Source organism: Tiliqua scincoides, chromosome 5 (assembly GCF_035046505.1).
Source record: "Tiliqua scincoides isolate rTilSci1 chromosome 5, rTilSci1.hap2, whole genome shotgun sequence".
Taxonomy (NCBI): domain Eukaryota; kingdom Metazoa; phylum Chordata; class Lepidosauria; order Squamata; family Scincidae; genus Tiliqua; species Tiliqua scincoides.
This window is the reverse complement of record NC_089825.1, coordinates 7,101,708-7,116,870: the sequence shown is the minus strand read 5'-3', so window position 1 is coordinate 7,116,870 and position 15,163 is coordinate 7,101,708. Positions and strand designations below refer to the sequence as shown.

The window sequence follows — 15,163 nt, the reverse complement described above, 5'->3', positions numbered from 1 at the left end:
TCCTAACCAACTTTCCAGCACTGGCACAGCGGTGCCAATGGGACGTGTGCTGCATCCTGCAGTTGGGAGGCACTCATGGAGGCTTCCTCAAAGTAAGGGAATGTTTGTTCCCTTACCTCAGAGCTGCACTGCCCTAATGTCAGTGCTGGAAAGTGGGTTAGGATTGCGCCCTAAGGTATTCTCCCATATCCTCCAGCCCAACCTCTTAGATCATCTGAGGGGGCTTTCCTGCAAGTGGGCTTTCCTTTCTCCCAAGTTAAGGGGATGGTGGTATGGGGCAAGCCTTCTTGGTAGTGGCACAACAATTATGGAACTCCCTACCAGAGGAATTAAGCTCTACCCTCTACCCTCATGACATTTCAGTGAGGGCTCAAAATACTTTTGTTTGGCATTTGGGTGATGGGTTGTCTGTAGCAGCTTCTTGAGTGTAAACAGTTTTTGCCCTTCTCCAATTGGTTTTATTTTTTGTGATTTCATGTATTGTTTTTATATTGCATATTTTTAGCTACAAATTGCAAGCTGCCTTGGGCTTCAGCTTTGGCAGAGGAAAGGTGGGGTAGAAATCAGACAGACAGGATTAGGATAACCTTGTCTCTCTCCTACAATAATCTACTCAAAGTTCCAGGACAGGCTATAAGTTAAAGACTACAGAAGTTCCTCCTTATAAGCCCCTCCTCCTCCAAGGTTCCAGGGGTCTATTCTTAAGTTGTTTTGTTCCCAGGTATAGAAATGCCCTAGTCCTCATTGCTGTAGCTATCAGATTCATGCAGGAGGCTCTCAGTTTCACTAGGCAGGCTGTCACACTGTGGAGCTGCTCAGAACGCTCCTGTGAAGCTTCCCCACTCAGCGGCATCAGCTGCACAACAAGAAGTCCAGATGGAAGCTGAACTGGATTTGTAAGTTAAACATTTGTAGGTAGAGGAGCTTCTGTAGTCTGGCTGAAGACTTTACAATCCCATTTTGAATCTTGTGCCCCACCTCCAGGAGGCTGCAAGTTTCCCTCTCCTACTCACTCTATCAAACCCTCTCTTATTAGCCAGGTGTCAGTGGGAACGCTGGAAGTTCACCTGTTAATCCTGAAGTGCCATCGCCCCCAATCCTAACTGCTCAGGATACTACTGATTCACCCTCACATCACACGCTTAGGTATTGTTTCACTTCAAACAAATGTAGGATGGCACAGGATGTTACTGAACAAGGTCCAACAGTTATATTGTTGCCGTGTTATGACATCCAGAATAGTTTCCTGTTGATATGAATTAAAAAATGTGTCCTGCCATTATGATGGACACCTGTCTTTGTTTATATCAGGTCAGGATGAACTGCTGTGTAAACATTTAGTCTTTTCAAGTATTCATTGTCATCTTTCCATCCCAGAGTCATTATTATAATACTGTTTCATACATGTGGATGATCAACGTTAGGTAGACAAGGAAATACCTGTATTTACAGCATGACAAGGAAATCAAACTTGGTGTAGAAGCAGCTGATCAGGAAGATCTGCAGATTTAATGAAAACCATGCTTCACACATTTCAATGCACAGCTGGCCTAAGCTCTTTTTTGTGCATTAGTTACTGCTTTCCATATAAATTACATTACAGTGGATTTTTTTTTTAAACTTGGCTTGAATTGGAAAACATCAAAGATAGTACAGCATAGCTTAGGCCAGTGCACTGGTGTGAAGCCCACAGGGATGTGAGTCTATGTCTTTCATTAGATTCTCAAAGGGGTCTGTGACCCAAGAAGGACTGACATAACAGAAACCTTACTTGATTGGAGCAGTGGCTCCCTCTGGGCCTTCCAGTTCTGACAAAGGAACAAGATCCCATTTAAAGTGCAGGCCCCAGTTAAAACCTCCACGGACCACTGGAGAAGAGCTGTAGGTAAGTGTGTCAGCACTGATTATGTCAATGACAGGGCAAACCACTGTCTTTCGCGATTCCTGGATGGGTACCAGCAAAGGTTGCAGCCATACTTCATTCACCTCACAGTGGCTGTCTAGGAACACAAGCACCTTCCCTGAGAATACAAAAGCACATTAGGAAGAACACACACATGTGCTAAGAATAACATTCCCCCCATTTTGTACTTTGAAATTTTTTTAAACTTATCAATATAAACACTAAAAATTGCATCCTTTAAAAAAATGAGTGATCTCTTTCATAAGAGTTCATGTATTCAAAGCACATTCACTCTGACAGATACTAAATGACAACATGAGGCCCAATAGTCATTTCACCCAGTGACAAGCCCTAGGACAACTCTAGCTCTCATTTTTCAAAGAACAGACTTGGAGATAACTTTGAGAAATGCAATGGAAAAATTATAAAAGGACAGAACTTGCTGAAACAAAGGTATAAAGTCATCTTGGTTACACATACTCATCCTGTTTTGTAGCTGGTAGATTTGCAGTGCAGCACTGTGAGCACGGAACCACACAGCAAGCCACTGTAAAGTGCACCCTACATCTAACTACATAAATTTCTCACTTACAGGGTAGTGTTGGGCTAGCAAAAATAACCTGACAATCACATGAAACCCTACCAATACGGGTTAGATTCTGAAAGGACCATTCATCTGGAGAGCTGAATACATGATGTGGGTCTTTGAGGGAAAAAACTATGAGAATTGAGAATGTGAAATTACAAGTGTTTCCTTTTGTATGAAATCAGTTGAAACACAAACTCCAAATTTCTCTCTGAAACCATTTAAGTGCAAGAAGGACAGTTTTCTTTACATTCCCTCTCAAATTACCAAATTACAGAGGGGGAAGCTAAGTGGCCTCAACTGTATACAAGGGCAGGACTCCTAGCTATTCAGGGGCAGTTGGAGCTTGAGCAAATCTATGTTCAGATTTGGAAGTGATGCAGAAACCAAAGCTATGACTGAGCTTACACAGACAGAGAACACTACCTGTAGCATGGGAGGCTCCAATCATTCTCCCACGAATTAACCCTTCTCGCTTCTCATTCCTTACTAACTTTACATTCTTTGGAAGGCTTTTTGTGACGTAAGCAGCTAGATCTTCTTTCAGGTCAGCTAAAAATAAGGAAAGAATCAGAAGTCAACTTTTGGCAACTGCTCCCACATGCATGTGCATTTAAAGAGTCACTAAGAGCCCCCCCCCCCATTCAATTAGTATGACATTTTTGTCTGAGACAGATGGTTGTCTTAATCAGTATTCCCACATAGGAAGTATTTTCCAATAAGCAAAGCACCTCTCCGGTCAAGATTGGAAGAAAGCTAGAAAACTCTCTGCTCACGGCAAAACCAGGAATGTGAGACAGTCCGATTCTGCCTTACTGAATTAAGGAAGACAGCATGGTAGGGATAACTGAAACACCAGAACTACTTTGCTAAAGCAGGCAAAAGCTCAATTAGTCCAGAATTCTGTTTCCAACAGCAGGCAGCAAGATACCACTGGAAAGATCACAAACAAAGCATGAGGGCAACAGCCCTCGCCTGAAGTCTGGGTGGGCCTTTTAAAAAATAGCTCTTATAACTGGAATATTTTTGCAGATGTTTGCCAGCTGCCTAATTAGAAAAAACTGAACTATATTTTAAGAGGAACACCAAAAGATTTCTAGAACACAGTTGGCCAACTGTACCCTCTGAGCATTACTTGCATATGCCCAAACAAAAGTTGCTCATGAATCTCTCTAGGTCACGAAAAACCAAAATCAACGTTATCAAACTGTTGTTCTGGAGCAAGTCTCTTAAAACACAAAAAATGCAAGCACAGACCTTTTGGTCCACCAACTGCGTATGTATAAAAATAGCAATGCACCTGAACAGCAGGAAGTCATCAAAAGTTGACTTGGCCTGAAGTTCACATTTAAGTCAATAAGGCTATATCCTATATCCTATAGTCAATATCCTTATTGACTATCCTATAGTCAATAAGGCTATATCCTAAAGGATTGGGCCCTTTCCTGGAAATAACCTTCACTGAACACAGTGGGACCTATTTCTGAGTAAACACGCACAGGATTGTGTTGCAAATATAACATTTAATTTTAAGAAGAGTTCAGTGTTGCAAAACATAAGAGACTATGCCAAAATATTCTGCAGTCCTAGATACCAGTTCTTCCTAAACGTGGAAAAGAAAGACCCTGATACATGCACTGAATCAGTATGCATACTGGTAAGGACTGTGTATTTAACCCTTGACTTCAAGCTCAATCCTATCCAATTTTCCAGCACCAGTGCAGCTGCAATGCAACCCCAAGGTAAGGGAACAAATGTTCCCATACCTTAAGGAGGCCTCTGTAGCTGCCTCCCCACCACAGGATGCAGTGCACTGGCTGCACCAGCACCTGAAAATTGGATAGGATTGGGCCCTTCCTCCTCTACAACTTAAACAACCAAATTTCATGATGGACAACAGAATGTCTTCCCAATTACACAAATGTAATCAACAATAGAAGACAGTACCTAATGAATGGAAAGGTAATAAATCTAGAAATCTACAATGAAAGTTCAATATGTTATAGTTAGAATGGGATTTATTTCAAAAGCAAGGTACCTCTAGATATTTATGCTAAAGAGACCATTTTTGTAAATGCTGTTTACACAGGTATTTTTCTGCTGCTAGCTTCTTTCCAAATCCCAATTGCTTCTTAACAAAAACCAAGTCAACAACTAATCACACTCAAGAAATTTAAGATTTGAATTTAAGAAATCATTCAAGCATACACCTATAATTAGTGCTGTACCCACTGGTTTGAGTTTGCTATCTGAAAGGTTTGATCAGAAGAATGTATTAATGAATCATTAATACATCAGGGCAGGAGGTCTGGTCTAGAGGGTTGAGCCTCCATTTGCCTGAAGATAACATCTGAAGGTTGCCAGTTCGAGGCCACCGGAACCGTGCGACCTTGAAGCAGCTGACAAGCTGAGCCGAGCTATTCCATCTGCTCTGAGCGTGGGAGGATGGAGGCCAGAATGTGCGACCAGATCAAGAAAGAAACATCTGAATGTTGTGGTTTCTTGAAAGATAGAAACCTTCTTTCAAACTGTAAAAATCCCTACGGGGATTTAAATTGCCTGCCTATGTAAGCCACCTTGAATAAAGTCTAAGGAGAAATCTGAGGACCAAGAAAGGTGGTATAGAAATACCTGTATTATTATTATTATTATCATCATATAAGCTTCACAGTCACAATCTCCATTAGAATTTGGAAGAGTAAGCAGGATATAAGCTCCCCTTGACTCCAGGTCAAGAATGTGGTCAGGAGTGTCATGTACTTGTTAGTTGTGCATGTCAGCCGATTGAGAAACCAGTGCTAAACATTTGTAGGATCAACAATGAAGTTATAGTGGTAATGCTGAACTTGCTTTTTGTCTCTCTCACTCTGTGCACAGGGAGGGGAAAGAGGAAATATCTAAAGCCATCCTGTACATGGCTTTCCTTGCCATGTACAAATTTATGACAAAAAAGCCTAGAAGATCAGTTGATCTTAGCTGTCTTAAAATCCAAATCACTACTTCTATTTGTGAATATTTCTATAAATCCACCCTGCAGTTTTTCATAACCATTCATATGCAAAATTAATTCAATGGTTGAAAAACCTTAGACTCACAATATTTTTACTTACTTGCATTATTGTTCTTGTTTTTTAAAAAAAATATCTAGAGCCAAGACAGTGACTTTTCCTAGGGTAACCATAAAGTCCATGATGAAATTCATTTCTGAATCAAAGTCTTTCTAGATCACACTGTATATAGGTAGCATGAACTGTATGTCTCTTACCCAGTTCACTATTGTCATCCACCAAGATAATCTCATGGAGAAGATATGATGGAGTGCGATCCAGAACACTATGCACTGTCCGAAGCAAGGCAGAGAACGCTTCGTTATAGAAACAGATTATAATGCTAGCATGTGGCAAATCAGGAGGGTAGCTCTTTTTCGTACACCTATAAAAAAGGGAACATATAATTTTCTTAGTAAGCTGCTAATACTTTACAAACAATAGCAAACATAACTCTCTTTTGCAGTAAGCATGCGTGTGCACACACATACCCCATCACTCCTTAAAAGCTATGCATGGCAATTTATTCGCTGAGAAGGACAAGACACATGTCTCTTTCCTCCTATGTGTGCTGCTGGTCTTGGTCCCACCTTGCTTCCTTTGGAGAGACTTCATATTTTGCTTGCTTGCCTATTTATTTATTTATTTGATTTATATCACATCAGAATAATTGGGCTGAAAACTCAAGGCAGCATTACAATATAGTTGAAAGACAGTAAAATGCAGAGTAAGAATAAAATATAGTGCAGTATGATAAAATAATCATACAGAACAGTGCAGTAAAAAAGCACTGAAACAAAATATGGAATACAACCACAAAAACTCAAGGCAGCTAACTAAGGGGAAGCCAGGCAGAAAAGGAAAGTCTTCAGTCCAAAATCCCACTAGGAGGGAGTTCCATAATAAAGGCACCACCACAGAGAAGGCCCTGCTCCACTGCCATCCATCTGGTCTCTGCCAGTGGCGGAACATGTAGCAGGATATCCTCTGTTCTACATTCAACACTTACTACTTAACCTTCTTGGATCTCAAACTCCCTTTCCCCCTCCACTGTCTCTTATTCTTATCCAATATTCTTTTGTAACATAACTCTTATTTTGAATTTTGGGCCTAGTAGAAGGAAGGAAGAAAGGAAGGAAGGAAGACCCATAACTGTTTTGGCCACTTCACAATTTTGAACCACTACATTTAAAATGAACACAATAGTCTTTCAAAGCAAACTCTAGATATTCCCATCAGAGGGGAAAATGCATAGATAAATGTTTTTGAAAATGAGAACTAAGGACATACTTAAATCTCTCCCAGTAGAATCAATGGGACATTCTCAATTTTGGTTAGAATGAATCTATACTGTGCTGTAGCCTTTTCTATCTTGAAGAGGTGAAAGACTCTTCAAGTATTAAACACTTAGGAAAAAAACACTAAGGGCGCAATCCAAAGGTGCCCTTGGCCGATGCAAGTCCATTGCGCTGGCCTCCCTGCACCAACGTAGGCACAGGGCAGGGTAAATTCGTGCCGGCTGAGCTCAGCCAGTGCAGGGTACTGGGGGGGGGGCATGGGGAGGAGGCAGGCGGGTGGGGAGCAGGAGGGGAGGCTAGGATTCAGCACTTATGCCAGATCCTAGTGCCCTTCCCAGGCAGCCTGGAGCAGCTCCACGTTGCTCAGATTTGCGGCACCGATTTAGCCAATTGGGGCTACTGCGGCTCTCACTGGGGTAAGGGGAAAAGTTTCCCCTTGCCTCAGGCCAAGCCTTAGCCAGAATGAAACTTGTGCTGAATACAGTGCAGGCCCACCACCCTGCCTGATCCAGCGCAAGTTAGGATTGGGCTGCCTGCCACTATAAATCAATGGAAAAAAGCAGGATATAAAATTAATCATTCAATAAAGCACTTTCATTGTATATTATGTATACGCTGCAGAATGTTGGAGAAACCTGCTCTTCTCTCCCCGCCCCACCTGTCCCACACCCCATAAAAATTTTTGAGAAAATATACTACATTTAGGACACTGCTGCTACAGAGGTAAAACATGCCCTCCACTCCTAAGACCAAATGGTCCTGACTCCATTCAGAAGAACCCCAATGAAATATAAAATACATGTTGTGCCTGAAGTTTTGCAGAATTTTAAATAAAGAAAAGTATGTAGTTCAGACAGTCACCAGAATCAGAAATGTTACATATACAGTAACGTTACATGCACAGATATAGCAACAGCAATGTAAAATGTTCAAAACTACCATACAGAATACCGCTTCTCCTTGCCCAGAACCAAATCATTTTATAGAACTTTGATTCCTCTCTTCCCAGGTTCAACTTACTGAAATATACCTCCTGCATTATAAACAACTGTAACTGAGCAGCTACACAACTCTAACAAATCTACTCCCTAGCATGTACTGAACTAGCTCTGCTGAGCTACAGTGCCCAGAAGTCTCTACAACAGTGTTTCTCAAACGGTGCGTCAGGACCCACTAGGCGGGTCGAGAGCCAATTTCAGGTAGGTCCCCATTCATTTCAATATTTTATTTTTAATATATTAGACTGGATGCTACCATGGTATGTGACTGCATTTGGGGAAATGTTACAGATCTATACTTTTTAGGCTACTATGTATATTCTTTAAACAATTCTAGCAAGTGGGACTTACTCCTGGGTAAGTGTGGGTAGGATTGCAGCCTAGGATTGTTAAAAATTTTCCTGCTTGATAATGTCGCCTCTGGTCATGACATCACTTCCAGTGGGTTCTGACAGATTCTCATTCTAAAAAGTGGGTCCCAGTGCTAAACGTGTGAGAACCACTGCTCTACAATATACAGATCTTCTCCACATCCTCCATCTGCTGGTCACAATGATAGGCACTTTGAGTGCTTGAAACAAAGCACTGACTACAGAGAAAGTGTAGATACATACTTTGCATCCCTTGTATCAGGCACGTTTCTGTGATATCCCAGCCGGTTACTGATGAGTATGTTGAAGGCATGCTTTTGATACCCCAGATCTCTCACTTCCTGGTCTCGTTCATTAAAAATCATGCCTGCAACAGAAAGTGTGCAAAAATCAGTTCACTGATTTAAAATCTGAACTTACCAGGAGGTTCCACTGGCAGAGGTTTCAGGATTGGGCAGTAGTTATTTCTGCAAAGTGTCTCCAGGATCATCAGCAAGAACACCACCAAGGGGAGGTGCTTCCCTTCAGCTCCCAAGCTGGCCCTGCCAGTTTGTAATCAGTGTCTTTAAGCACTTTTCTGGTCTCTCAGACCATGGACACACTCATATTTTACCTTTTAATAAATTCCATATGGATATTTATATTCTTAGACATTTCCTTTTCCCACTTTTGCCTTAACTGGTTTTTCTTTTCTTACAAATAGTTTTATCAAGTTGTGGAATAACTTACATCTTTGGATTATCTTTGTGGATTGATAATTATTTTCTAAAGAAAGTTTCTCCATCTTTACAAATCATTTCCAAAAGATTCAAAATGTCAATAGCTATGAATTTGGGTTAATTCTCTTTAATATAGAGCGATCTGAGAATGTAGTGAGGTTCTGTATGGGATTGCTCAGGGCCAAATCTGACTGCATTTGGTAGGACTTGTTTTCTGGGGAATGCGTTTGGGATTACAGACTGAAACTAATCCAGCACGGTTTCAGCATAAGTACATGGCTAGAGAAGTTTAGGTGGGCTTTTGCAACATGGTATTATTCAGTTATGAGGTACTGTGTAGTTTGATTTAAATTCATTATTTTATATTTGTTGCTTCATAAATTTCACTTTTATTTAGTGAATAATATATTCTTAAATGTGCCCTGATAGCTCTCCCATAAATCAATAAATCATTTCATGTATTTCAGTTACAGTTACGGTCTGTGTTCTTTTCCCAGCATCTTTATCTACTGGGGTATAAAAGAACCTGACTTCCAAGCAGCTCCTGCCTTAAAAAGCACAACAGTTAAGAGCCAAGCAATATTACAGAGGCTCAGCCTCTCATGGATACACTCAAAGGCGAAGGATAATAGCTTTCCATTTCCCTCTGCTCCTAAGCAAAACCACTCCTCTTTTACCAGGTAGAGTTGAAATCTGGCAAAAGCCAAAGAGTTCACCTACTTGAATGTACACCGCCTATAACAATGCTTCATTATAACACTGTTTATCCCAAGTGCAATGTTTACAATATTCTAAAAAAATTGCATAAAACCAGTGCAGAGAAGTACAACTGCTTACACTGTGCTTTCAGCTAACAGAAACTGTGCCAATAAGAGCAATGTGTTCTGGTTAGCACAGGGTCAACTGCTTAGTACCAGGAAATGCTTTAGAAGAGAGGAAACAGCAGACAAGGTTTTCTTCTGCAAGAAAACTGTAGCTTTCCTGTAAAACTGTAGCTCATCCTCCTCCTTTCATCTTCCACTGCTGCCCCATAGGAAGAGTGACAGTAGCTGCATAGTAGGCTCCAACCTAATGCACTGATTAGCAGGGATGGGCAAATCCAGCATAGCTTGACTTGAGTCAAGTCACGAGTCTCTGCCCCCCACAACTCAACAATGGGGCACTTTCCAAGTGACCCAGAGCAGTTCCGAAACTCAAAAAGACTCGAGTCACAAGTCGTACCCTTTAAAAAGTCAGCCATGGAAAAAACGGAGCTGCTGCCGGGGTGTTTGTGTGAGGGGGGAGTTCTCTGCTGTCCCATCCCACCAGCACACAAGGTGGAAGAGGGTGCGATGAACTGTGAGAGCACAGGCTCAGAAGCTGCAAAGGGGAGGAGGGTCATATGCAGCAGCTGCAAGCTTTATCACGATGACCCAATCCTTTGCAGTTCTACTCAGGAGTAGTCCCACTTTAGTCGATCATTCAATGAGGCTTCCTCCTCCCAAGTAACAACTGAGCCCACAAATAGCATAGCTAGAGGGAGTGCAAAGCACTATGTTTTGCAGGGAGCCTCACCTCAGCTTGCAAAGCACTGCACACTGCACAGAGCCTCACCACAGGCATGCAGGTGGCCCCCTTCCCTTCAGAACAGGAGCAGCAGGTGAGGCAGAACTGCCCTGCCATCAGTGGAAAAGCACCACAGCTGACCCATCTGCTTACACCAGAGGAGGCTTTCTTAGGTGTAAGGACAGCCTCTTCAGGTGTAACCAGGTGGGGCAGCTGCAGTGCTTTTCCATGGACTACAACAGGTTGGTTTTGCCTCACCTGCAGCCCCACACTGCATGTTCCTGCTTCAGAGCCATTCCGGTTGGATAGTGGGGAGTCTCTGTGCAACACATAGTGTTTTGCAAGTCAAAGTGAAGCTCCCTGCAAAACATAGTGCTTTGCACCTACTCTAGCTATGCTACTAGAGCCCATAGGAGCCAAAGTGTGATTGCTACCAACAGCCTCCTCCCCTTCCCTGGGCTTCTCCAGCCAATTCTAAGTCAAGAACCCCTTTAGGGCTTCTGCCCTATCGCATCCAAAGAAAATATTAGACCACCCATCCTTCATTCAATGATCATCAGTTGCTATCAGACACAGGCATGACAGCCAGCTCCCACCTCCCCCCCCAAGCAAGAACAAAACATTAACCCTTCCCTGCCTTCTGAATGGAACTCGTCCAATCTGACTGATGGCTCCATGAAATCTGGAGGAACTCCATGGAACTCCTCCAATCTGACTGATGGCTTTCACATGCCAGAAAAAGTAAGTACACCCAGACACTGACAGGCTCCAGTATGCATGCTTGGGGAAGCAATGCCAAGTCAGGTGACCTCTGACTTGAGTATAGGTGACTTGAGTGTACAAAAGTCAGCAAAAACATGTGTTTTTATGACTTGGACTCGAGTCACCTGATTAGTACAGTGCTATAAACAAATCTACATTAGAACAATGTTGCAATTACCTCTTAGAGTGCTGTTTCAAATAGCACTCAGTTTTCCAGGAACACATTCACAGCATTATAGGCAGTATTACTGTATTTACTACCAATTATCAACTTATAAAATTGTTCAAATAATTTTGACTCCTTCCGCAGTAGAAGAGAAAGAAGCCCAACACAAGGTTTAGGATACTGTGCTCAAAACTGTAACTGTGACTTGTAATGGAAAGAGCAACAAGGTTTTGCGAACTGTGGGGTTTTCATGCAAAAACAAAACAGGATTCGCTCTCAGATATTTTGTGTTTACACTACTAACATTTTATTAAAAGAGCCCAGTCTAACTCAATGGCACGTGCGTGTTTCATTAGAAATATATTCTGGTCATTTTAAAATAAATGTTTGACTCTCACTAATGCAAGCAAGTCACTGGGGTTTCAAAAGCAAAGACATTTTCTAACACAGCACCCCTAAAATTTACCACCAACTTACCCATTTCAGGAGACAGTTCATTGTCACCCTTGCCAGGATCCTGGGCAACATTTCCTACCGAATTCCTAACCTTGCTGTCTCTGTGCCGAGGTTCAGGTATACGTGCTGGTTCACGGACAAAACGGGGATAGAATTTTTTGGGAAATGGTTTCTGAGGTTCAAGCCCCTTGATGGGCACATTCTTGAAAGCCTGGCTCTCTTCACTGAAGTTGAAATAAATAAAGAGCAGGAGTGTCCAGGTCACAGATGTGAAGAGACAGCCATAGCAGAAATAGCGGAGTGTGACACTTCCCATTGTAATCCTAGCATTGTTGTGGGCACATTCTCAATCCCCTAGAAGAAAATCAAGACAGAGTGAAGCTTCCAATGATAAGACTTTCCTGCTTCTTAAGAACTGGCCTTTCATCAGTTATGGACTTGGCCCTCATTGGCTCCAGGGCACAGGTCTACGATGCTGTCCCCCTCCGCATCATACTGTCCCGCAGCTGGATACCCACCCCTCATAACAGAGCCTCACACAACATTGAGGACAACTCAGAAAGCCTTCTGAGGCTTCCCACAGTCTTAAACAGTTATTCTGGGAAACGGGAAGTACTGCTTAAGACTGCGTTGGAAGCTTCAGAAGGCTTTCTGAGCGGTCCTGAACACCATGCGGGGCTTTGCCTGCCCCTAGAACAGCTCCAGAGGGCAGCCAGAAGTGGTGCAGTGGGCAGCAGCGCTGGTACTGCCCCCACAAGGCCCACCAGTGTGGCACCAAGGGCTTTTGCCCCCCACGCCCCCCCAGACCCGTCACTGCCTCTCATAATGTTTTCTGATCCAAATTAACCCTGTATTGTAATAATTGTTGAAGAAGAGAATGAAACAATAGCTTGCACAAAAGCAGCAATAAGTATAAATTGGTCAGTTCCCCGGAACTGTGATAGTTCAGTTTAACTTCAAAAACACAAATACGCGGGATTCCTACTGGATACGGGTATCTACTTCCCAGTGTCATGTAGGCAAGGGAAAGGAAGAGGGTGTTCAACCAGAGGGGAGACAGTCATTTCACCAGGGGAACCTCAGAGGCATCTCTAGGGCAGAGGTTCTCAAACTGGGGCATTGCAATGCCCCAGCCAGTGGGAAAGGATTGCTACACCCTTAAAGGGACCACTGCGAAAAAGGGGGTTTCCTACTTACCTGAGGGTCACCCCACTGCACAACTTCCCATGCCTCAGAACGGCTCCCTGACGTGATTGTGACCCAGTTTTTGTTGTGAAACTTGGCTAAGCTGCGAAATCTACAGACTCCAAGTAATACAACCTTTCAAAGCTCCTTGCAAGCCCAGCAACTAGGAAGAAACTGTTTTCATCCACCACCAATGTCCTTAGCATTTAGGGCAAGGAGCAGAAGACAAAGAATGGCACAACAATCTTGGTCAGCAAGTGAAGTGAGAGTTCACTTCCCAGATTATTGGAAGTTCATGTTGTAAGGCATTAACATATCAGTCTAACTAGGAAGTTTAAAAATTTACAGCCTAACCACATATATTCAGAGTAGTCAACAACTAATATTTAACAGCAACATTGGCTCGATCTCTAACTCATCCCTCATGAACTAAAAAAAAGCAAAATGTTCTTCTAGCTCCCTTCACTCCAGTGGGAAAGCCCACAGAGACTGTCAGTATTCTTCCCTAACACAGTCTTCCCTAGTCTTCCCTGGACAAATAGGAATGAAGTATGTAGGAGAAATAATGGAAATGCTATATAAGGGGAAGTGCTTAGAATGGAAGCAATACTGAAAACAAGGTAGGAAGACTCTAGAAATCAGACCAAGCCACAGGCTGCCAGTCTCTCATATCTAACTTTCAGTATAGTCACAGCTGCAGGTGGGATTTTCTGGGCCCAGGATACAATTTGCATTCAGCCTCTCTTCCATCTTGTAGTCCTACATTTCAATATTTTGCAGTTTTGCTAATAAAAGTTTATTCCCTGAAAAAGCAAATGGATACTGTACCATGGGACACTATGGCATGTTAGTGTTATGTTGTAACTGATGCAAAATAACTGATGCAAATAACTGATGCAAAAAAACCGTAAGAACCAAGAAAAAGAAAAAAAACTGAGCCATGGTGAAGGCTTACATCACTCAGATTAACATAATCAGTTAGCATTTGGCTGCTGGTTCACCTGCAAGCTGTTACAATTTTGCTGAAAGGTCGCTAACATTTTAATTAGGCAATTTTGTTAGTATTTTTTAATAATTGCTTTAAATGCACTTTATTGTAATGTATTTAAGTTGCCTAAAGCATAGGTAAAGCAGCATTCCAATATAGGAGTAACTTTCATTGCACTCAGTGAAATTTCCCTTATAAATAATCATAAGAATGTAAGAACATAAGAAGAGCCCCACTGGATCAGGCCATAGGCCCATCTAGTCCAGCTTCCTGTATCTCACAGTGGCCCACCAAATGCCTCAGGGAGTACACAAGACAAAAAGAGACCTGCATCCTGGTGCCCTCCCTTGCATCTGGCATTCTGATGTAGCCCATTTCGAAAATCTGGAGGTTGCACATACCCATTATGGCTTGTAACCCATAATAGATTTTTCCTCCAGAAACTTGTCCAATCCCCTTTTAAAGGCATCTAGGCCAGATACCATCACCACATCCTGTGGCAAGGAGTTTCACAGACCAACCACATGCTGAGTAAAGAAATATTTTCATTTGTCTATTCCAACTCTCCCAACACTCAATTTTAGTGGATATTCCCTGGTTCTGGTGTTATGTGAGAGTGTAAAGAGCATCTTTCTATCCATTCTGTTCATCCCCTGCATAATTTTGTATGTCTCAATCATGTCTGCCCTCATGCGCCTCTTTTCTAGGTTGAAAAGGCCCAAATGCTCCTTTCCTCATAAGGAAGGTGCCCCAGCCCAGTAATCATTTTAGTTGCTCTCTTTTGCACCTATGTCCTTTTTGAGATGTGGTGAACAGAACTGGATGCAATACTCCAGGTGTAGCCTTACCATTGATTTGTACAACAGCATTATAATATTAGCTGTTTGGTTCTCAATACCTTTTCTAATGAAAAAAGTCTTTTCATTCTTTCAAGTCTTTTCAAAAGTCTTTCTTTTCAGGCCCCTCCAGTAGACCAGGAGGAATACATGGTCAGCCGCTGTGACGTATTTGCGCAACATTTTGCAGATAAAATCGATTGTATTTGTCGCAACTTGGATGCCACATTGACAATATTTGACAATGTCCCCTTGGCAACTGCTTGTCCAGTGTTGTGGGATTCTTTTCAGCTTGTATAGCCT

The 15,163-nt window shown here is 42.3% G+C and overlaps 1 protein-coding gene across 2 annotated transcripts in view; it reads right to left on the bottom strand.

Annotated features, from left to right (window-relative positions):
* Nucleotides 1–15,163, bottom strand: part of GALNT11 (polypeptide N-acetylgalactosaminyltransferase 11) — a 51,471-nt gene that overhangs the window by 14,359 nt on the left and 21,949 nt on the right. For both annotated transcript variants that reach the window (XM_066627560.1, XM_066627559.1), the window contains 5 exons: nucleotides 11,873–12,205; nucleotides 8,447–8,570; nucleotides 5,755–5,921; nucleotides 2,916–3,041; nucleotides 1,772–2,021 (listed from right to left, as the gene is read on the bottom strand). In XM_066627560.1, coding sequence (XP_066483657.1) covers nucleotides 1,772–2,021; nucleotides 2,916–3,041; nucleotides 5,755–5,921; nucleotides 8,447–8,570; nucleotides 11,873–12,167 — 962 coding nt within the window. In that variant the 5' untranslated portion in view covers nucleotides 12,168–12,205. The remainder of the gene's footprint in view (nucleotides 1–1,771; nucleotides 2,022–2,915; nucleotides 3,042–5,754; nucleotides 5,922–8,446; nucleotides 8,571–11,872; nucleotides 12,206–15,163) is intronic.